The sequence below is a fragment of the Sus scrofa genome, chromosome 11 (genome assembly GCF_054392235.1).
Source record: "Sus scrofa isolate SSC_HxYL_T2T_F1_AM1 chromosome 11, Sscrofa_HxYL_maternal_Yorkshire_Landrace_v2.0, whole genome shotgun sequence".
Lineage (NCBI taxonomy): Eukaryota > Metazoa > Chordata > Mammalia > Artiodactyla > Suidae > Sus > Sus scrofa.
The window spans coordinates 9,359,237-9,381,500 of NC_139393.1; the positions used below are offsets into that span (position 1 = coordinate 9,359,237).

The following is a 22,264-nucleotide window of genomic DNA, read 5'->3' on the forward strand; positions in this document are numbered from 1 at the left end:
TAAAAGGTTTGTTTGGAGGAGAAGAACCCCAAACTTTCCAATCTCGCCCACGTCATGACTCTCTACAAAACGCACAGCTACACGAGGGACTGTGCCACGTGGGTGAACGTGGTCTGCCGGTACCTGCATGAAGCCTATGCCGACATCACCTTGAATATGGTTACCTACTTGGCAGAGGTAAGCCCTTCCATTGAGGATAAACTCTGCTATTTCTAGGGGTAAAATACGTCTGTGGAACTGACAAGGGTCCTAACTTCGTTTGCTGATTGCCTGTTACATATTGTCAGAGCTGTTGCATGGAGTCCTTTAGAATTCGCACAGCAACCCAGCAAGGGAGATATTATTATAATATCTACGTCTGGGGTTCAGCCAGGCTGAGACATTGGCTCTCGGTTTAAGGTGCAGAGACGGCCTTTGAAGGGAGATGTGACTGCTTCCAAAGCTTAAACGTCTTTTTACTGCCCTGATACCTATCAGCGTATGGCAGAGACAAGGAGACTCTATCCTAATTGTTGTGGGTATTCAAGTCTTACTTAAGGAGTTATTGTGTGGCTTGATATGTTAATGGTTGGTTGCTCTGAACTCATTAACAAAGCATATATTTTTTGGGGAAAAGCAGACTTTTTGGCTTCATCGTTTGTGGTTGTTTTTAAATCCAGGGTGGGGTTTTGTCCTCACACCAGTGTGTCCCTAGCACATTTGTCACAAATCCCTCCTCTGGGAGTTCCCGTCGTGGCTCAGTGGAAACGAATCTGACTAGCATTCTGAGGATGCAGGTTCGATCCCTGGCCTCAATCAGAGGGTTAAGGATCCGGCATTGCCGTGAGCTATGGTATAGGTCACAGACGCGGCTCGGATCCTATGTGGCTTTGGCTGTGAGATAGGCCAGCGGCAACTGCTCCAATTTGACCCCTAGCCTGGAAACCTCCATTTTCCCTAAAAAGACAAAAAAAATAAAAAGAAGAACAAATCCCTACTCTGACTTCTGTATACATTGGTGCTAGAAATACACAGCACATTGGGCGGGTGATGAAATGGATTCTGTTTAGCACCCCCACACCCCAACGGGCTTCCTATCCAAGGTCAGGAAATCCATGAGGCGAGTGATTGATAGCAGTTATTTTATTTTAGCATTTTCCGCATTGCTTTTCCTTTCTGCATAGGCATGCGTGCCTCTTGCCAGGGCTTTTTCGGAAGTGAGGATAGTCCCTTCTGGTTTTTCTTGTAGTTGGCTCACCACTTTAGAGTGCAGATAGGTTAAGAATCGATTGTTTTCTGAAAGGCTACGACTGAAAGCCTCTGCCTAGAAGAAGGTAGCTGCCCCCTCCATCAGCAGGATCTTGACTTGCAACACGGATCAGCAACACTGAGCCGTATTCAGACCGTCAGCAGCCAAGGAGGCCTGTGTTCTTTCACACGCCCACCCCTGCCATTGAAAGAACCTCTCTTAAGTGCCACCCTGCTGCTTTTGACCATCGCCTTGGTCACATCTGTCCCTGTGAGAGTTGCTAAGCAAGCAGACACATACCTTAGCACACAAGAAGTACCAGAGTAAACAGCCCACATGCCCTGCTTACCAAGGTGGCCAATGCCTGTTTTAAAACAATGGGAAGTGGGAGATGGCAAGGAGGCACGGTTTGTTTGATTCACCAGATGTAAAAGTTTCAAAAAGACAGATGGGATGTGGTCTCTGCATCCGGTGGAATATTGATCAGGCTTAATCAGGAATGAGGTACTGACACCTGCTGCGATGGAGATCAACCTTGAAAACATGCTGGGTGAGGTCAGCCAGACACAAAAGGATGCATATTGTATGATTCCATTTACGTGAAGTACCTGTGTCCTCATGTGTTAACTGATATTTCCTTTGGCTACTTTTGATGTGGGATTTCAGCATTTATTTGAATCATGTCTATTAATGAACAGTAACCTTATTTCATGCTATTGGTCATATCAGCTTTCTCATTGCTTTGCTTCCCTTTTTGAAAATATCATTGATTTTTTTTTCCTGATGATAAAAGTGGTATGTGTTCATGACTAGAAATTTGGAAGGTACAGATAAGTTAAAAAGAGAGAGAAGAAAGATTATCTAAAATAATTATATTACCTAGAAAAAAACACTATGAACACTTTGTTGGCTTTGTGTCCCATGTTATTTCTATGTAACACGCATGCATTCCCATCAATGTCAGCATCATCTGTTACGGAGAAGTTGTCTGTCCTCCCTCTTGGTCTTCATATTATCTGATCTCCGTCACTGTTTTTAAAAATATCAGTCTACTTACTATGTGATATTTCATCATACAATTTACCACAATGTATGTATCCATGTTGCTAGTGTCTAACATTTAAAGTGCTTACAGAGTTTCTTGTTTTGTGGGGTTTTTTTTTTTTTTTTACCCTTATACATATTGCCTCGATAAAATCTCACGCTAAATTTCCATATTGCTCCCTCGGTTTGGAAAAGTTCCTCAAAGTGCAGCTCCCATTTCAAGTGATATGAACCCTTTCATCAGTCTTGATCACAAGTGCCAGATTATCCAATTTACATTTCCACTGATGTGTGAGAAATCTCCCCTGAGGAAGTTCCCTTGGGGTGCAGCTGTGGAGTCGGTTGCAACTGTGCAGGGGGTTCAATCCCTGGCCAGGAACGTCTACATGCCACAGGCGTGACCCCTTCCCCCTCCCCAAAAAAAACGCCAGATACACCTCTTATATCCTCACCAATTCTATCATCAGTTTCTAATCTTTGCCACTTTGATAACGGATAATGGATCTTTTGTTTCCTTTGTAATTTTCGGTAGTTAGTGGTCTGCGATGCTTTTGAGGTTTCCTTTGTTGTATCCCATCGTGTGACTATTATAGTCCTGTGTTCAGACCCACCTGCATTGCCTTTGGTCGTATGTCCGTTCTCCAGGAGTTAGAACCTTCTCTTCCCTCCTATGGAAATGCTCCGTCGTAAAGGTCCTCGGAGGCCTTGGTGCCGTTGTGTGCAAGTCTGGTGTGAGACTGACTCTGAGCTTTGCCCCCCCAGCTGCTGGAGAAGGGCCTCCCGAGCATGCAGCAGCCCCTCCTGCAGGTCATCTACAGTCTGCTCAGCTACGTGGACCTTTCCGGCGTTCCTGTCAAGCAGTTCAACGTGGAAGTTCTGAAGACTATTGAAAAATATGTGCAAGTGAGTCTCTGAACCAGGATGTTTCCAGCGGGTCGTTCCAGAAAGACCGAGCCTTTGTGTGGAGCTCGTGCTTGGCCACGGGGCTCTGCGGGTGCCGGGCCGTGTGTCCGTTCGTGAGTAGATGCAGCACAGTGAGAGCAGCCAGGCTGGTGGCTGACCACACCCTGAGGGGGCTACCGGGGAGGGAGACAGGACCTGGCCCGGTACATCCCTGGGCCTTCCGAGACAGGACCAGGCCCGGTACACGTCTCTGCCTCCTGGACTTCTGGGCCAGATGTTGAAAGCACACTCCTGGCTGGGAGGGGAGGGTCTTGCTTCTGTATAGACTCCTATTTAAAGAAGGCAAAGGAAGAAGTGACTTTCCCATGCCTGGTTCTAGGCCAGCTCTTGCAATTGTGGCGAGTTCCTTTGGAAGTTAAAGTTGTCACTTAGTTGTAACTTAGGTTAAGAACTTGGCAGGCGTGTACTTGAAAATACTCTGGGGACAAACATAGTACATTTAGTTTCCAAGTTCAAGGGTAATTAATGTAGGCTTTCTCTGGTTAAACTCATTTGACTAAGCCATACGATTTTTTGGTAATGATTTTTACTTTTTCCGCGATAGCTGGTTTATAAGCCACACAATTGGAAACTTTTTTTTCCATCCGCACTTCACCAGTCACATTACTTGCAGAAATGCCTTAATGCTAAAAATGATTTTCAGGCTTTTTTTTTTTTTTTCCCATGGCGTTGCTCCAGTAATTGTTGTACCCCATGCTAGGCCTTAACACTTTCTCACTTTACACTCACAAGAGACAGAGGGTCAGTTCACATCTCTCTCCGAATCATGTGCCCCAGTTTAAAAAAATAGTCATTGTTTTCTTAGGCCACCCATTCTTAGGCCTGTGGGCCATCCCGCATACTCAGTACCTTCTCTTGGTGGCTAATTTCATATTCAAACCATAACCTTCCCTGGGCAGAATTTAACAATGGAGGAAATGTGTTTTATTTCATGCACTTTTATCCCAAGACCTACATAAAAAGTAACTTTTATCAGCTAGGTTTATTTACGTTCAGTGTTTTTTGTGGGAGAGGTGCCCTGAGTCGGCCTGGGGGATACAAAGATGGTAAAATAAAGTGAGAGTCAACAGGAGGAGAAGGAGTTTGATAAAGCAAGGAGGAGAGGAAGGGCATTCCAGGATGAGGGAATAGCATGAGGAAAGGCACAGAGGCTAAGAGGCCTTGCCTGGTTTGGGGAACTGCAAGAGTAGAGCGGTCAGTGGGGCAAATGACCCCCACCCCCCACCCCCCAGGCCTGGCTTAAAGAGCATGGCCTCCACTGTCCACCAGGGGGAGCCCTTGAAGGAGTTCAGGCAGGGAAGTGGCTTGAGCTGAGGAGTTCTAGAAAGATCACTGTGACTGGAGTGGGTCTGATGGACCCAAGGAGAGGCTGCAAGCAGGGAAACCAGTTAAGAGGCCATTGAAATTGTCCAGGCAGAGGGCAGAGAGGATTCAGCTGAGCCAGTGCCGGCAGAAATGGAGAGGGGGGAACATGTTATCAAGAGGGAGGGAAAGAGGGGAGTTTAGAGTGGCCTGGGTCAGGACGGGAGCCAGCTAAGGAGCAAGAGGAGGAGGCCAGGCATCCAGGAGGCCAATGGAGCAGGAAGAGCCAGAGAAGAAGGGGGAGGAAGCCCGGAAGTGAAGGTGGGGGAACCTGGGGAAGGAGCCAGAGGTCAGTAGCGGAAAATGCAGTCGGGTTGTCGGGGGTCGTTGGTTCTTTGTTTTGTTTTGTTTTTCAAGTCGAGGAGATAGATACCTCATGAGCAGAAAGGGTACCTTGTTACTTTAAATGTCTACTTATTTGAATATGGACAAAACCGGCCTTTTTTATTTGCTTGTTTCCCAAATGTAACTTGTCTTATATATAAATCATCTTTCTATGTCGTTGGCCATTTACTTATCGTGGAACGTACTGCACTGCTTTGAATCAGTGGGTTCTGACTGGTCGTAAGAAGTTTGGGTAGCTCGTGGCCCATTGATCTTTTTCAAATGAGATTATTTTTAACCATCAGAGTGTTCACTGGAGGGAAGCTCTGAATATCCTGAAGCTGGTGGTGTCTCGATCTGCCAGCCTGGTTTTGCCTTCCTACCAACACAGTGACCTTTCAAAGATGGAAATACACCGAGTGTGGACGAGTGCTTCCAAGGAATTACCTGGGAAAACTCTGGACTTTCACTTTGATATTTCAGAGGTATGTTAACCATTTCTGTAAGCTTTCGCATGAATATATGGTGCAGGGGTCAAAATTAGTTGCCTGAAGAGGGAGAGACTTACTTTACGGTTATGTCAAAGGAAAGCTGTCAAGGCCTAGGTTAGGGTCACTTTTTTAAGAACACGTTGAGTGTCATAGTCCCTGGGGCTCTAATTTGGCAGCTTTTAAAAATAGAAGCTACCTCTGTTATATAAAAATGATTCCCGGAAGTCCCCACGTGGCCCAGAAGATTCCGGATCCGGTGTTGCCGCAGCTGTGGCACAGGTCGCGACTGCATCGTGAGAGCGGCCAAAAAAAAATAGAATCTTCCAAAAAAGATAAGTTTAAAATGGAATGATGTGAAGTATTTTAAACCATGACCTTCCCTCATTCTTTATCTGACAGCTGTCATGTGCTATCTTATATCCGCAACCCTGTTCCCCGAGCTGCAGTCAAACCAGCAAATGGCTGAGATTTCCAGGAATACAGAGTCTGCCTTTATGGTTGCTTCTCCAAGACACATGGCTTTTGAAAACAGTAAAAGTCAAAATTCTTGTCTTGAGAGAGGGGTGGGGAGTGTGGGGGGAAGAACCTATGAACTAAGTAGCCTGGAAGAAAAGAGGACAGAAAAGAGTCAGATGTATCTGCTGGTCCATGAACGAACTTTGGGGAGGCTCGTATTTAACTATTTTCATCTAAGATGTAAAAATACACTTGCTTTCCTATCTCTCTTACCCCAGGACCCATAATCCCCCCAAAGCAGAAAGTACAGTCTCTCCATTTTGCAGCAGGATCTGTACAGTGTTTGGTGCGTGATAGGTGCTTCATAAATATTCCACAACTTCCACAGTACCGCTGAAAGAATTAGTTCACGAAAGGAATAAACTAGATCTGCTTGCATTCATTAGGTAGTAGCCAGATTGGGTCCCCCCCAACCCCCCTGGCCACAGTGTCTCATTGACCTTTCATCATTTCAATACTCAGGGTGAGCTGTTTTGTTGCCATTGGGATATTTAGCATCTATATGATATAGAGATATTGAATCAGTGTTTTTCAATTTGTACCCTTTTTTTTTTATATTGCAGGGTGGGCAGGGGGAAGCTTACTCTTTGACTTAAGTTTATTCTCTTTCCAAAAGGTACAGAAAACCTTAGCCGATCACCTGCATGCCCGGGAGATCAGCTGCTTCAGAACAATGGGCCTTGAGGACAGGGGGGACAGGGGGAGAATTAAGCCAGTGTCTGCCATCTCTGAATGGAGGCCTAGGAATGGGTCTCTGTGGACACCCCGCTGGGGCTCAAATTTAGGAGGCCCTGCACCACTGTCCCCCCTCTCCCCAGGCCACCACACTCTAGGATTCTCAGGAAGTGAAATTTCTGAAATGTTGCCCGAAAACCTGGCCCTGACCGCATTCAGTTAAATAACTGCAAAGATATAAATAGTTTAAAAAAATTTCTAAGTCATTGGAAGTGTGTCAAGATGGGCCATTACAGATTGGGACAAAGGGAAGAAATTTTGGTCTTCTTATAAGAAATTCTTTCAGGAGTTCCCGTTGTGGCTCAACGGAAACAAACCCAACTAGTATCCATGAGGGCCCGAGTTCGATCTCTAGCCTTGCTCAGTGGGTTAAGGATCCGGCATTGCTGTGAGTGGCGGTGTCGGTCACAGAGGCAGCTCGGGTCCCACATGTCTGTGGCTGTGGCGTAGGCCACCAGCTGTAGCTTGGATTCGACCCTTAGCTGGGAACTTCCATATGCCTCGGGTGCAGCCCTCAAAAGCAAAAAGAAAAAGAAAGAAAGAAAAGAAAAAAGAAATTCTCTCAAGCTGAAACATGTAAAGATTGCCAATGGGCTTTCCTGCATGTTTTCCCTCTAATTTTTAGTCATTTCTGAAGTGTGTTTAGGAGCAAGCAATTGGATTTATTTTCAGCTGCTAAAGAGGGTGGGAAACCGTTGGAGACGCAACATGGTTGAGACTGTGCATGCGAACATCAGAAAGATGAGCCTCCTTGTACCACTGAACGCCTCTGATCTAAGTGGTCCTCACATAAGCGGCTCTTGGCGGCTGCTGGGGTCTCGCGATCTGTGTGCCCCGGAGGTGGGAACAGGTCGGAGAAACGTGTGCTTTGTGTTCCTGCCTCTGCAGACGCCCATCATCGGAAGGCGATACGATGAACTGCAGAGCTCCGCTGGCCGCGACGGGAAGCCCAGGGCCATGGCCGTCACCCGGAGCACGTCCTCCACCTCGTCGGGCTCCAACTCCAACGTCCTCGTTCCTGTGAGCTGGAAAAGGCCGCAGTATTCTCAGGTACCGTCCCCGAGTTCCAGGGTCGGAAGGCCGCTTGGGAGACCTGTTGACCCCCTGGCCGTGTGAGAGGAGACTCCGACCTTCCGCTTTAGACGTGAGCCCTTCAGCGACGAGGTGGTGGCTTTGCTCTTTGAACAGTTCGTGACATTGAGATCTGCTGCCTTGTTGCTTCGACTCAGCAGTCCTCCCTCTCGTGAGGCCTGGGCAGTGAAATCTGGTGTCTTTCACACGCTTGAACCCTCTCTGCCGCCCACCCAGATGGGCCCTCTTTTCTGCAAATACACCCTTCGCTCTCCCAACCAGTCTTGGACACCAGGGCCGCCCGCCTGGTGACCACTCTGGCTGCTGTCCTGCGAGCCAGCCTCCGGTCTTGGGCTCCTGCACGCTGAGCCCTGGGGAGCATTGCTGGCACCAAGGTGTCTCGGTGGCCCTGTTATCCCTAGTCACTCTGTGGGTGACCGTATCACAGTGATGATATCACTGGACGTCCTGCCAGGTAAAACCCCTGCATTATTCACGGCTCTTTTGGTGGCTTGTGCCAGACGCCCCGTGTAAAACTAGCCTGCGTGGAAAAGGAATGCATCAACTAACTCCTGCAGGATGGCTTTCGGCAGAGCCGCTGCCAGGGCACAGAATCCCCGGCCCCTCCCTCTCCTCCCTGTTCCCACCTTTGCTTCCCAAGTCTTGGCCCTGCCTTCCTCTCTGCTGACGTCACTGTCATGCAGACTCAGTGGCACCGGCGACCTCTGGCAGCTCCACCTTTACATGGTCTTGGGCTCCGGGGATGTCAGGACAGGGGCCCTCGCTCCCCCACGTCCACAGCCGTGCCCGTCGAAGGAGTCTTGCAGTATGTGTGAGGGGAGGCAAAGCCCCATTTGGTGGGAGAAGAGCTGCTCCCAAGATAAAAAGAGGGACCGCATTCCCCGAAGACAGAAGTGAGTGCCCTGCAGAGATCAACCCGTCCCGTGTGTGCCCCGCAGGACACAGCCTCATGCTCCTCCTGCTGCCGCTGAATAGAGAAGCTGCCCTGCTTTGCTGGGGCTTTGAAAAAAAGAAGAAAAACGTACAGCCCCATTCCCTGTTCCGTCCTATCGATTCCTTCCCCAAATTGTAAAATGCCCTCTAAAACATAAGGACATAGGTTAGTGAATCTCCTGCCATCTTTCAACATCAAGGCCCTCCTGTCCTTGACCTTGAAATGACACTATCCTGAGTGTCCCGTCCGCGATTTAAAAAGAAGGGTGCAGGGACGCGAGTTCCATGAGGAGGGAAAATCTGTGCTTGATAATGGCCTCCCTGTGGTCTCCATGGTGACTTAAATCAGATTAAAAGGGAAAATATCATTTTCAAGAGATTAGGACGCTTGCTCTAAAAGCAGCTCTGAAGCACAGTAACGTCCTTTAGGTCTGGTTACTCATCCTTCTCACCCTCAATTCACCCATCATACTGGGACCTGATGTATCCATGTCATTAGAAAATGGGGTGGTTCGTAGAAGAATCCCCGGGCTTCAGGGACTGGAAAGTCGAGTTTCCGAAGAAAAACAAAAGGAATCGAATCTGTTTGACTCTAGGAGGACCACACTGAGAAAGCTTGACTGTAGCCTACAAAGAGTTGACATTTTTAATTCTGCAGAAAATAAGCTAGCCTCCCTCTTGAGGCAAATAGATTTGTGTTGTGACATAGTAGAGTTTATTTAGGTGTAACGGAAAGCCTTACTAATGCTGCAAGCTGTCGCCCACGGGAAGAGCTGGCCCAGGGGAGTGATGAGTATCTGCCTAAGAGATGAAGGCTTGATTCTCACATCCCCTCCCTTGGGAAAACTTAGATCAGCCCTTGTCCAGGAGAAACATAACCTGAGCCTCATTTTAAAGTTTCTAGGAGTTTCCACTGTGGCTCAGTGGGTTAAGAACCCATTGTAGTCTCCGTAAGGATGTGTGTTCAAACCCTGACCTCTCTCAGTGGGTTAAGGATCTGGCATTGCTGTGGCTATGGTGTAGGCTGGCGGCTGCAGCTCTGATTCCACCTCTAGACTGGGAACCTCCATATGCAACAGGTGTGGCCCTAAAAAGACCAAATCAATAAATAAATATATATTTCTGTGTAATTTTTCTAATAGTCACCTTTTGAAAAAAATAAAACAAAATGGGCAAGAGTCATGTCAATAACATATTTCGGTTAATGTAATATACCTAAAATATTGTTTTTCAACCCAATCAATATTTCATAATTATTGATGAGACATTTTACCTTCTTTTTTCATACCTTCTCTGTGTATTTTCCATCTCCATTCTCACTGGCCCCATTTCAGGTGGGTTAGGCCTGGGTGGCCAGTGGCTGGAGTGTTAGAACAGATTGGATCACAGGACCCCATGATGAAAACCTACCTGTGTGTTTCTTTTCCAGAAGAGGACAAAAGAGAAGTTGGTTCATGTCCTTTCTCTGTGTGGCCAAGAAGTAGGACTAAGCAAAAATCCATCCGTAAGTTCTTTCATGACTCACGCTTATTTTGGCTGCATTATCCTGTTTATCTTTGGTATGTTTTTGCCTCGGGTCATATAGTTTAGAGGACCCAACTAGGAAGTACGAGTATGGTATCCACCATCCAGTTCAATCTCTAGATTATTTCTCTCCACACTGATTTTTTTTTTTTTTTTTTTTTTTTTTTTTAGGGCCATGCCTGTGGCATATGGAAGTTCCCTGTCTAGGAGTCAAATTGGAACTATAGCCGCTGGTCTATGCCACAGCCACAGCAACACCAGATCTGACCCGCATCTGTGACCTACACCACAACTCATGGCAACGCCAGATCCTTAACCCACTGAGTGGGGCCAGAGATCAAAGCCGCATCTTCATGGATGCTAGTCGGGTTCATTTCCACTGAGCCACAGCGGGAACTCCCACACTGATTTTTAATCTCACTTTGTTGAGGAAGTAAAAGATGTCATTGGCTATTTGCTCTGGTTTGTCTGTAAAGCAAAACTCGGTCATTGGAGTTGCCTTGTAGCACAGCAGGTCGAGCATCCAGAATTGTCACTGCAGTGGCTCATATTGCTGCTGTGGCTTGGGTTCATTCCCAGCCCAAGAACTTCCACATGATGTGAGTGTAGCTAAAATTTTTTTTTAATTTTTAAAAATTAAAAACTCAGTTGTTTTCATTTTTTGCTACCTTGGTTTTTTTTTAAAGTATGCCCAGACTTCCTTAAAATATGTATATATCACTATCTCCTGTATCACCACATATGATACACACTGCTTTGGGGTATAATTGTACTCTCTGTACACACATCTCTTGCTCCGATATCAATGTTTTACTCTCATGTATGATAAAGGTGAAAATAATGATACACTATCATGGTTTTTTGGGCTATAAACTTCCACTGGGGTTGCAGTTGAAAAAAAAAAAATGCCATTGGACTTTGGAATAAATGAATAAGTGAAGTATTAGCAGCTCGCTTCTGAAGCTTTTATAAAATTTAGAAAATCCAAATTGTGTGGGTGAGTATATTGTAGCAAAAGCAATAAAAAAAAATCTCAGCAGTAAAAACTTCACCAGGTATTTTTATTTCATCTGTATCACAGCATCGTTATTCATAACCAAAAAAGAAACTAGCAAACTAAATAACTTCGCCAGCCAAGTGAGGACTAGCGCACGATTTCTCTGTAGAGCTACTTTGAAAATTGCAGAATGTATGTACTAAGGCAGCTCACAAGCAGGCGAAGTGAAGAGACTCATAGATACACGCTAAAGTGCAAATATTGCATATTGCCTGGGAATGTGCCTCAGCCAGCAGTGTGGCCTCCGCTGATGTCACCTTCTGAGCATTATTGATCAGTGGGTTTGCTGCTGCCCCTGTGACCTCCTTGAGGGCAGAGGGACAAGGAGACAGAGGCAGAGGCAGATGGAGCTGCCCAGCCCACACGGAAAAGGATCAAAAGCCCTTTGCCTCTGCAGCGCAGCACAACCAGCCAGGGCCTTTCTTACGGCTGCGGTGGGCACACTTTCTCCTTTAGATCCACACTGCCTGCTTCTGTGCTGAGGCCTTTCTAGCTCGAAAGGTTTACCCAGACTGTATTACAAATAAGAGAAGCAGCACTAACTGGGACGGGGGGCCCTCAGCTGAGGAAATCCGAATTCTGGTCTCTCATCTCTCCAGGACCATTGGCTGCTCCTCCGTGCTGCTTCCCTCATGTACCCATTTGCAGTCTCTGTACCGCCCGCGAGTCTTGGACTGTTTATGGGGACATAGTGCTATGTCTATTCTTAAACCGAGAGGGGGAAAGGATATGTAAAATCCATTCACTCCTTTTACTTTTGAGAGACATTTGTTATGTTTAAATTCTTACCAGTGACTTGCTTATTTTCAAGAAGGACCAAGACGTTGCCGTGGTTAAACAAAGAATACTCTTCATGTTACTGAACCTCTCCATCAGGCGAGGTTGACTGGCAAAACCTTCACGTTCATTTGCACTCTTATTTCTACGGAGTTCTGTGAAAATAGCCCAAGTGACAAGAACTTATACCTAGAAGTTAATTGTAAAAGCTAAACATACCAAAATTTCAATAGGAAAAAACTTTTGTTTCTATCAAGAGGACAGGAATTGAAGCAGGAATTATGTGCACTGCCGCTCAGCTCTCTCCTGTCGGTCACATGAACAAGGGCTGTGCGTTTTCAACTTCTATTTCATTTGCCCTAGCAGTTCCTCGTTTATTTCTAGAAGGGCTCAATCCTTGGCTCCTGCACATTCATTTTTCAATAACATAGCTTGGTATCAGTAGTCCTTAGACTATGACATGGTGAGATGTAAGTGGTGTGTGTGTCTGTGTGTGACTGTGTGTACTTTCGAACCCCAGTTCAGCAACAGTGGAAAATTTGCTGGACTGCTGTCGTCTGTGAACACACCCTCCGTTGTCTGTCTGTCTGTCTGTCTGTCTGTCTCTCTCTCTCTCTCTCTCACACACACACACACACACACACACACACAAAGGTAGGATCCAGTCTTCATTAGGAAGCAGCGATTTGACTTGCACATTTTCCCAGTGCCTGAACTTGCGTCTTTGCGATGAGTGTAATCTGGAGGCACCTGTCCAACATAAATAATAGAAGAACATTCATTCTAAAAATACCCGCTTGAGGAATTAGGTGTGTGCTGGAAACAGTGCCGTGAGGCGCCAGTGATGGTTTTGGAAGCGCACACACGACCGCAGGGCGCGCGGCGTCTCAGGCCAGGGCTCTCGCCCCGCAGGTGATTTTCTCGTCGTGCGGGGACCTGGACCTGCTGGAGCACCAGACGAGCCTGGTGTCGTCGGAGGACGGTGCCCGGGAGCAGGAGAACATGGATGACACCAACAGCGAGCAGCAGTTCCGGGTCTTCCGAGACTTCGACTTCCTAGACGTGGAGCTGGAGGACGGAGAGGTAGGGCAGGGGCGCGGGCAGAACCGTCCACCTGGCCTTTTCCTTACTTACAAAACTGGTTTACCTGCTCCGTAACACGTTCTTTCATTGGAAAGCTGCCCACTTTATTCTGAATCAACTTATTCAAAGGGAGGGCAGCTCAACTTGAGCCAAAGTCACCACACCCTTCCCGTCTGAGCCCAGGGCCAGAGCTGCCAAGCTCTTCCTACATGGCAAAGGTCTGACATTGAAGGATCACACAGAGACTCTGTGTGTGTTGTGTCCAAAGGTGAACTTGAAAGAAAAAAAAAAAATTCAAGGTCTGAGCCTGTTCACCAGGGCCTGGGTGAGACATAGTAAGCATTTCAGTTTTAAAGTGAAATTGCCCTGATGTGATAACTTCAAGGCTTGCCTGCTCAGCAGGTGACCAGAGCCGGAGGGCCACAGCATCTTTGTGCTGATGGATGCAATCCTTGGAACCTGACTGAACATCCAGGAGCCCTTGGCTCTGCTTCTGGTTGGGAGCTACCATTCCCAACACCTGGAGCAGCTGAATGCACGTCTCAACAGGCAAATGCAGATCCATGTATTTGAATGATCATCGTGGTAATAAGAGGCTTTCAGTTATGAGTTATGTTTTTGAAAAGTGAGATCGGAAGGAGGAGCATCATTTCAGGAGCTCGGGGGGCAGGTGCCAGCTGAGAGGCAGTCTTCTGCCTCCTGGGATGGACACTGAGCTCCCTGAAGTGAGGCTGGCGTCTGGTGAAAAAACGCCGGGTACCCAGCCTGGCACGTGGTACTGCCCCACGTACCTGAGCTCAATTTAACTAAGCACACTCTACTTTCTAGACAAAGAAAGGGCTTTCTGCTAGTCATTCAGTTAACACGGAGGCCCAAATGCAAAGCCGATCACATCCAGTGGCTGGTAGGCACCTCCGAACTTAACTATAACCTCACGGGAAATGATGCTTCAGGGAGCCGCTTACCTTCCCTGAAAGGATGTGATTGGTGACCTGTCCACTTGTGTCCAGGTGAGCCATCCACTTAGACCGACTGCCCTGGCCGTCTCTGACCACCAGGGAAAGTCCTGTCTTCGGAATGGAGGCTCTTTTCTTTACCAGGCCCTTCCCTGGAAAACCAGTTTATCAGAGCCAGTTCTTAAAAGAGTATAAAGACACTGACCGCAAGGCATCTTTAAAATGTGTCAGCTTTTCACCTTGAATTGTTTTCAAACCAGTAAAAAGGACTGCAGAGTTTCTGTTAACCATAATTAGTGATAAAGGAGTCGGCCAATAAATGTGAGAATTGTCTAAAAATGTCTAATGCAAAATACCCCTGTTTTGAATACTTTTGCAATGAGCCAGAGGTAGGTGGACTGTCAGAAGATTAGCTTCCTGTTTTGAGCCCTTGACCTAATCTTTGCTCTTCGACTAGAATGCAACCTTGGGGACCTACTCCCCTCTGAAGTTAAACTAGGGAGAGGAAAATCGATGAAACAAGAGAGGCATCATGTTTTGGTCTCAGCCAAAGAAAAACGGATGATGGGAGGGGCCCTAGCAAGAATCACGTAGAGGGATCAGACACAATTTCAGAACAGCTAACAGATTTAATTTCTATCAAAATAAAGTAAGGAAAACCTTAGATGCCCATCACTGGAAAATAAATATTATACTCATGTTTTCCAGGGATGATAAAATGATGAGTACTTTGCCTTCCTTCTAGCATTCTCCCTATTGTCCCAGCCAACAAGAACTAAAAAATCATAGTGATTGGAGTTCCTGCTGTGGTGCAAGGGGATCGGTGGCATCTCTGGAGCACCAGGAGGCAGGTTCGGTCCCCGGCCCAGCACAGTGGGTTAAAGGATCCAGCACTGGAGTTCCCATCGTGGCTCAGTGGTGAACGAATCCAACTAGGAACTATGAGGTTGCAGGTTCCATCCCTGGCCTCGCTCAGTGGGTTAAAGATCCGGCACTGCCATAAGCTGTGGTGTAGGCTGCAGACACAGCTCTGATCTGGTGTTGCTGTGACTCTGGCGTAGGCCGGCGGCTACAGCTCCAATTCAGCCCCTAGCCTGGGAACCTCTATATGCCGTGGGTATGGCTCTAAAAAAGACAAGGAAAAAAAAAAATCCATCATTGCCACAGCTGCAGCATCTGTCGCAACCATGGCTCAGATCTGATCCCTGGCCTGGGAACTCCATATGCTGCAAGGCAGGCAAAAAAGAAAAGAAGAAAAAAAACATAGTGATTATTTTATCTTGTATGATTAAGATTTATAAGAAACTCAGGAGTGTGAAAGTATATATTTTATCCACATAAAAAAGTCCATTTGAGAAGTGTTTTGTGACTTCTCAGTAAGGTTATATATAATAAGGAATTCTGGTGTGCTTATAGGGCAGTAGAGTGAAAATGCTGGTGTTTTGGAGTCAGGCAGGTCCAACTCTGACTTTCGAATCTGCCACTGGCCCAGCCTAAGCACGGATGCAGCTTCTCTTGGCTTCCTCATCTACAGTGTGGGGGTCATTCAGTAGCACCCCCCACCCGCCTGTAGAATTGACCTGAGGATCAGGGAAGATGACCTATGGACTTCCTTTGTGTCACACCTGGTTAAGGATCCGGCAGTGTCACCACAGTGGCCCAGGTCGCTCCTGTGGCTCAGGTTCAGTCCCTGGCCCAGTAACTTCCACGTGCCATGGGTGAGGCCAAAAAAAAAAGGGAAGAAGCAAAGAAGGAAAGGAAAGATGACTTATGTAAAGCTTTTAGCATAGTTTCAGGCACATAGTAGGCATTCTGAATGTCTGTTCCTTTGTACCGACATTGGTGAATAATTTCACTATATCCTCATCTGATAAAGGAAAGCATATTTGGCTCGTAGATCAAAACACAGGAAGGAAGGGAGAAAGACAAGGTTTTGTCATGTCTGTTCCTTTTCATTAAATAGTGTCAGAATTAATTGACTCAGACCTTTACCGGTTTGCCTGTGGACATCTCGGAATCGTCCGGAGCTGCTGTGTCTTTGCTATTAATTGCACGTCAGCAGTGAGACAGATCCTGATGACAGACACTTGCAGGTTTGTGGCAGGATCCGGTGATGCCACCTTTTTTCCCAGCTGATGACCCTCATGAGTCTTTGCATGGCCTTTCACGATTTTCTCACAAAGAAAAATTTAGGCATTCCAAAAAAAAAAAAAAAAAAGTGTGGAGGAGACAGAGGTGGCACTGAGGTGGAAAGCTCTTTATAGAAGTTATATTTCTGATTTGTCACCCAGCTACCTCACCCATTACTAAGAGGTTCAGAGTTTCTGGTGTTCAAGACTGATTTTTCTCTTTGGGGTTTATGTATCTTTGCCTTTTTTAAACTTGCATCTACTAAATAGACTATGTATTGTTCGCACTGTGAGTTGCTGTTGTTAAAACTAAGACAAATGCACTTGAGTATCTGTCGTATAATAATTTTAAATAGACCTCTTATTTGTTTTTCTATCCATTCAATCTGCTACCCAGGAACTTCAGGTAAGATGATGCTATTTTTACTTCTGATACGCTAGTAGATGTTTTGCGTCATTGCAGATTTATAACAAAATAATTGCTTCTTTCCTCCTTTCTAGAGTATGTATGCCTATTTGCATATTTACACTGAGGAGTGTGTGATAAAAGAAGTATTTTTTTTTTTTTGGTTGTGCTAGAAGGAAAATATTTTCTAAAATATATATACAAGATAATTTAAAAATCTTTATATGTCTAGTTCTGGAAGTTGCATGATTATATTTCTTGGGAGAAAGTGAGTTTTTAGACATGATCCCTGGAAATCTTGTAATTTCTGATTTGGTGACTGCAAAGCTGGATTGATTTTGTTGTTAAATTCTTTTATTGAAAGTGAAATCAAGGAGTTCCCATTGTGGCTCCATGATAAAAAGCCTGACTAGTGTCCATGAGGATACAGGTTCAATCCCCAGCCTTGCTCAGTGGGTTAAGGATCTGGTGTTGCCTTGAGCTGGGGTGTAGGTCACAGACGAGGCTTGGATCTGGTGTTGCTGTGGCTGTGGTGTAAGCCGGCGGCTGCAGCTCTGATTCGACCCCTAGCCTGGGAACTTCCATATGCTGAGGGCGCAGCCCTAAAAAGAAAAAAAAAAAAAAGTAAAAATCGACAAGCTGCAGCTAGCAATGTACCACATACAGTTCCTTTTATTTTCTAGGAATTAGGCGCTGTCTTTGTGTGGTGAGTAAAGTCTCACCCAAATGAGGACCCTTATGCAATAAAAGAGGGTCTGGTAATAATGACACCCAGACACCAGGCATAAGCTGGGCTTATCCTGCTCGCACTGAACTTGGATCACCCTGTATCAGTGTCGTATGAACTTACTCTGAGTAGATACAGTGGGGGAACATATTATGACCACAGTCCATCCATGTTCCTTTAACAATTATTTTGGGAAGTTCCAATATGAAGAAAAAATTATTTCAAAAATGTTATTTCCAAAAGTTCTAGAATATTCAGTTATGAATACTTTCTCATCTCAGTAGAAATCCTGGGTGGTTCTTTAAGCTTGGTAGCTGACATATGCAAACTGTCCATCAGGAGTAGTTAGCTGTCTTTGAAATTTTCTCACACAGAGAAAATCTGACTTAGTGAAACACTGCTTTGGTTTTTGACCTTGTATATAACATAAAAAGGAAATCTGACATTGGGTATGAGGAGAGAGGTGGCTACCTCAGCAGGGGTATTCCTGTGCCACGAGAAGGCCTGGTTGACTTTTAAATACCACGGACCTTGGCTTGACGTAGGCTAGGCTGCGGCACTGTTGCACCTCAACCCCTCAGCCACCACCAGGGAAGCAGTTTCGACACCTTTGCCCTTGATGAAGTTATGGCATCCTCTGGCAAGGTACCCAAATACTATTCCTGCAAGAAGAGCTTCTCTGACTCCCAGCTCCCTGATTGACTCAGGTCTTACCTGAGCTGCAGTCACATCAACAGCAAGAGCAGTTGATGCCCAGGGCCCCATTCTCTGGCCCCAGACAGCTCTGTTTCTCTGCAAGCTCAATGCAGCCCAGGTTCAGTGTGGGAGACTTCCAGCATTACTGCCGGGATAGTTACACCAACCCATCCATTGATGTGGTACGAGAGCATCAGTTTTGTGAGTCTATGTGTTACAGTTGTTTGTTTCTCCCAGTAATTTTCAGATTCTTCTTTTTTCTCTATATCGTGTTCTCCTTTTCTTTACTCTATTTCTTCACATGCTGTGATTTCTTTTTTCTTCTCAGAACTCTTGCCTCTTCCAGAATTTTTTTTTACTGCTATTTTAAAATACCAGCAAAACAATCAGCCTTTCCTACCAGGAAAGAAATCATTTGGTGGTAATTTATCACAGCAGTTATAGGTAAAAGGTAGAGATACAGCTACAAATTATGGAAACTATATTCTGAGTCTTCCTCTTATAATCAAATGGTCTAAAGAACAATTATAAGTATAAATGGGATAAATAATGATAATGTCCATATCATATCCAGAATTTGTTCAGGATTCTTACCTGTTGCCTTCCACCATAAATAGCCAAAACAGACTTTGGAAAAGCTAAGCATCTATTATATGAGAGATCTGTGTGAATGACAAAGTTTGTTTCAGAAGGAGCCAGAAAAAAATAGACCCCTAAAACATGAGGAAAATTCATAGATTTCATGTTCATTAATATTAATTAATCTCTCACTGAAATTATATTATTATGCTATTTACTGAGATCTCATCAAAAAGCCATTTCAGTGAACCATCAGAGTTTCAAAGGGATAGGATTCTGCACTAGACTTTATTCATATCACCAGTTTGCTTTACTTTTCATGGTGAGAAAAACAAAACCCAGATTCATTTTTAGAAAAGGAAATGGCACGCTCATCACATGCGTATTTAATATCTGACGGTTTGCAGAGAAAATCCGAGATATATCTAACGTCTTTCTCGAGCACTGCCATTGCCATAACTTAGTCCAGTTTCCAGAACACACGTGAAATTCAGCCATCATCCTCGGTACCGGGTCAGTCCATTCAGGTCCAGGGAAGGAACTCTTTTTCTCCGTGGGGACAATTATTTGACGATGAGCCTAAAGCAAACCTTAAGCCTTGCTGCTCTGGCCTCTGCATAGTGCATGATTGTCCGACTGTGCCCAGCTGCTGGCCGATGCCCTTTAACTCTGCATTTGATTCTGTGAAAACCGCCGCGGCAGAAACAGGCTGCACTGTTTACCTAATGCGCTTCTAATTAATAGCCAGAGGGTACGGAATGTGCCACCAGCATAGCTCCTACTTTGTCACCTTCCGAAAACAGTCCTCAGTGGGGGCGGGGTCTGGGGAGGAAAACACCTCTTTGGAAGTGGTTTTAATAGGAACAGTCCCTTTCTGACAGATTTCTGTCGTAACACGGATCATTTCTAGAGTATCCCAAAATCACCTTGTAAAAAAAACCCCAAAACCAAAAACCAACATGTCACCTGCTCTGCCAAAGAAGAGCGGAGAATCGCGTCTGCCTCTGGTTTAATAGGCACTTAGGTGAAACTAGTATGCATTTTAGTACTTTTCCCATCCTGTCAGCAAAATGTTTGGGGCCCCCCGGCCGTGAGGGCTTGAGCGTTTGTAGGGAAGACCTTTCTTGCTGCGCAGGGACTGAGTGTGCAAAGGTGTGCGTGCAGGGAGCGTGTGGCCTCCAAAGGCAGCGGATGGTGTCATTTCAGGGCGAGAGCATGGACAATTTCAACTGGGGAGTACGCAGGCGGTCTCTGGATAGTCTGGACAAGTGTGATATGCAGCTTCTGGAGGAGCGCCAGCTCTCAGGAAGTTCTCCCAGCCTCAATAAAATGAACCAGGAAGATTCCGACGAGTCCTCGGAAGAGGAGGACCTCACGGCCAGCCAGATCCTGGAGCAGTCTGACCTCGTAAGTAGGAACTCCCCCCCCCCCCGCCTCCCCCCCGCCTCAGGAGACCCCCTCTCTGGCAGTGCTGGGGGTGCCATTTCCAGCGGCAGCTCAGGAAACCGGCCCTGAAACTCTGAAATGTCAGGTGGTGTCTCACGGATGCCAACGGGCCTTTTCTCTGCAGGTTGCAAATGCAAACAAAGCCTGGGGTTTTCCTAAGCCCCGCCTGACAGCACCTCTGCTCAGGCCCAGATTCTCCCCAGAAAAACTTTTGATGAGGCTGGAATCCTCTTTTCAAAACATTTCTCAGACCTCTGAAGTTGCAGGAGACAAGAGAGACCTTCTGATGGGGTTATCTAGACATGGGGGTGTTTGCGTGTTTTCGAGGGATTGCCAGCGGCTGTGTGTAAGTGCTCAAGACCGTGAAGTGTGTGTGTCAAACCGTGAGTCCCACCAACAACCAGCTTGTACAGTGGTTTGGCCTCTTAGGTAAAGAATAGTTGGAGCTTTGGAAGAACCGGAGTGTCACACTCTTGTATCTCCTTTGCTTTCTCAACAGATCATGAATCTCTCCCCGTCTGAGGAGACGAATCCCGTGGACTCGCTCACCGCAGCCTGTGACATGACCCCTGCCGACTCTCATTCCTTTAACACCAGAATGGCCAGCTTTGATGCTTCTCTGCCCGAGATGAACAATCTGCAGATTTCTGAGGGTTCAAAGGTGAAGAGATTTGGGCACTCATCCATTGCCGTTTTCATTTAAAAAGGAAAGGGGGGGGGACCTCCAATTTTGCGAGCCTCCTTCGTGGATTTTAAGTGGAGAGATTGATTGTCTTTATCTTTTTCTCCCATTTTAAAATAATTGAGCTTGTGTCCCTCCTCCTGGGTTTTGAAAATTAACTTTACTCTGACAGACTTGAGCAACCGTCTTCTTGTTGGTTGCAAGAGATGTGATAGGAGGTCCTTTGGAAAGGAAACATTTTGCATTTTCCAGAGAGCACCGACACTGCTGATTAATGGCAAAATGAATGGGTGTATGTCTGAGATCGCGGAGACTGGGAAACTGCTGTTCTTTGTCATGACTTGTAGAAAACAAGATGCTAAGTGAGGTGTGGGTGGATGCATGTATTGGGGAAAATTTTTTCCTATGTAGGAACCAGTGATACAATCTGTACATTGATTCTGTTCTCGCCTTTTGGCGGACTCTCAGAATTTTCAACATCAGTCCCAGTATTAAGCTCAAAACAGCCCTAACCAGGCTCTCTGAGGAGACGTGTAAGGAATGGATAAAAGGTCAGCTTTTATTAAAAAAAAAAAAATCTAAAAATGTTTATTTCATTTAAAATTTATTTATTTTATGAAAGTTTCCATAAAAGATCTTGCTCATTAAACTGTCAACCCCCATGCTGCGTTCTCTTATGTCCCCACATATATGGAATTTAGTATAGAATTACTAAATTCCCACTAGCATAGAATTTTATTTTCCTATATTAGAAATACCAAAATAACCAAGTGCTTTTAGGATAAAGTTTTCTCTCTCCTGAGTTTGGTTATGGTGGTGTAAGTTTTTAAAAAATTGAAAAAGATTATTAAAGTATATTCTCTCTAAGGCTTCTACTAGAAAAATATACTCCTGGCTATTCTGTATTCTTTTACAGTGTACAGCCTACAGTGTAGCATGTCTGAGATCTAGCAAAATCTATATCCTTTAAACCAAGGGCAACCAACCAAACTGCAATCACCTAAAAACCTTGAAACAAAAACGAATTATTTCTAAGAATTCCTCTTAGCAAAAGGACTGTGACCAGGATCCTTAGAATTAGTAGAGTCCACTTTTAGCCAAAAAAGGGGGGGGGGGCAGAAAGGAAACTTGTCTGAGATGAAAATGCCAGAATCTTAATATCAAGAATTTAAATTTCATGGAAAAAAACCATCACAAACTCAATGTGAAGTTATCAGCAGTTGATATTTCTCGGTCTTGGAATAGTCATTTTGTCAAATTTTCTCTCTTGAATGCTAAGTTATATAGATTTCTCATACAAAGCATCGTCTAAGGAGTCCTATTTTCCTGGACTCACAGAAATCATTTATTCAATCAGTGAATTCTATCAAGAAAAGGTTGACTCTAATTTCTAACAAGCTATCTCTTTTTCATTTGAGCTGGGTTTCTGCAGTGTTTGATGTATATGTGATATTAGAAGGCAAAAATAAAAGGTATCTTTATAAGCACTCAGCCCACCGCCAATAGATTAAGTT

General features: G+C 45.4%; 1 protein-coding gene across 10 annotated transcripts in view; it reads left to right on the forward strand.

Annotated features, from left to right (window-relative positions):
• Nucleotides 1–22,264, forward strand: part of FRY (FRY microtubule binding protein) — a 421,192-nt gene that overhangs the window by 373,405 nt on the left and 25,523 nt on the right. For 9 of the 10 annotated variants that reach the window (XM_084981419.1, XM_084981420.1, XM_084981421.1 and 6 more), the window contains 8 exons: nt 7–177; nt 3,035–3,175; nt 5,227–5,406; nt 7,552–7,713; nt 10,118–10,192; nt 12,959–13,129; nt 19,829–20,029; nt 20,568–20,729. In XM_084981419.1, coding sequence (XP_084837545.1) covers nt 7–177; nt 3,035–3,175; nt 5,227–5,406; nt 7,552–7,713; nt 10,118–10,192; nt 12,959–13,129; nt 19,829–20,029; nt 20,568–20,729 — 1,263 coding nt within the window. Of the gene's footprint in view, nt 1–6; nt 178–3,034; nt 3,176–5,226; nt 5,407–7,551; nt 7,714–10,117; nt 10,193–12,958; nt 13,130–19,810; nt 20,030–20,567; nt 20,730–22,264 lie in introns of all 10 variants that reach the window. The other variant, XM_084981413.1, reaches the window with a different exon arrangement.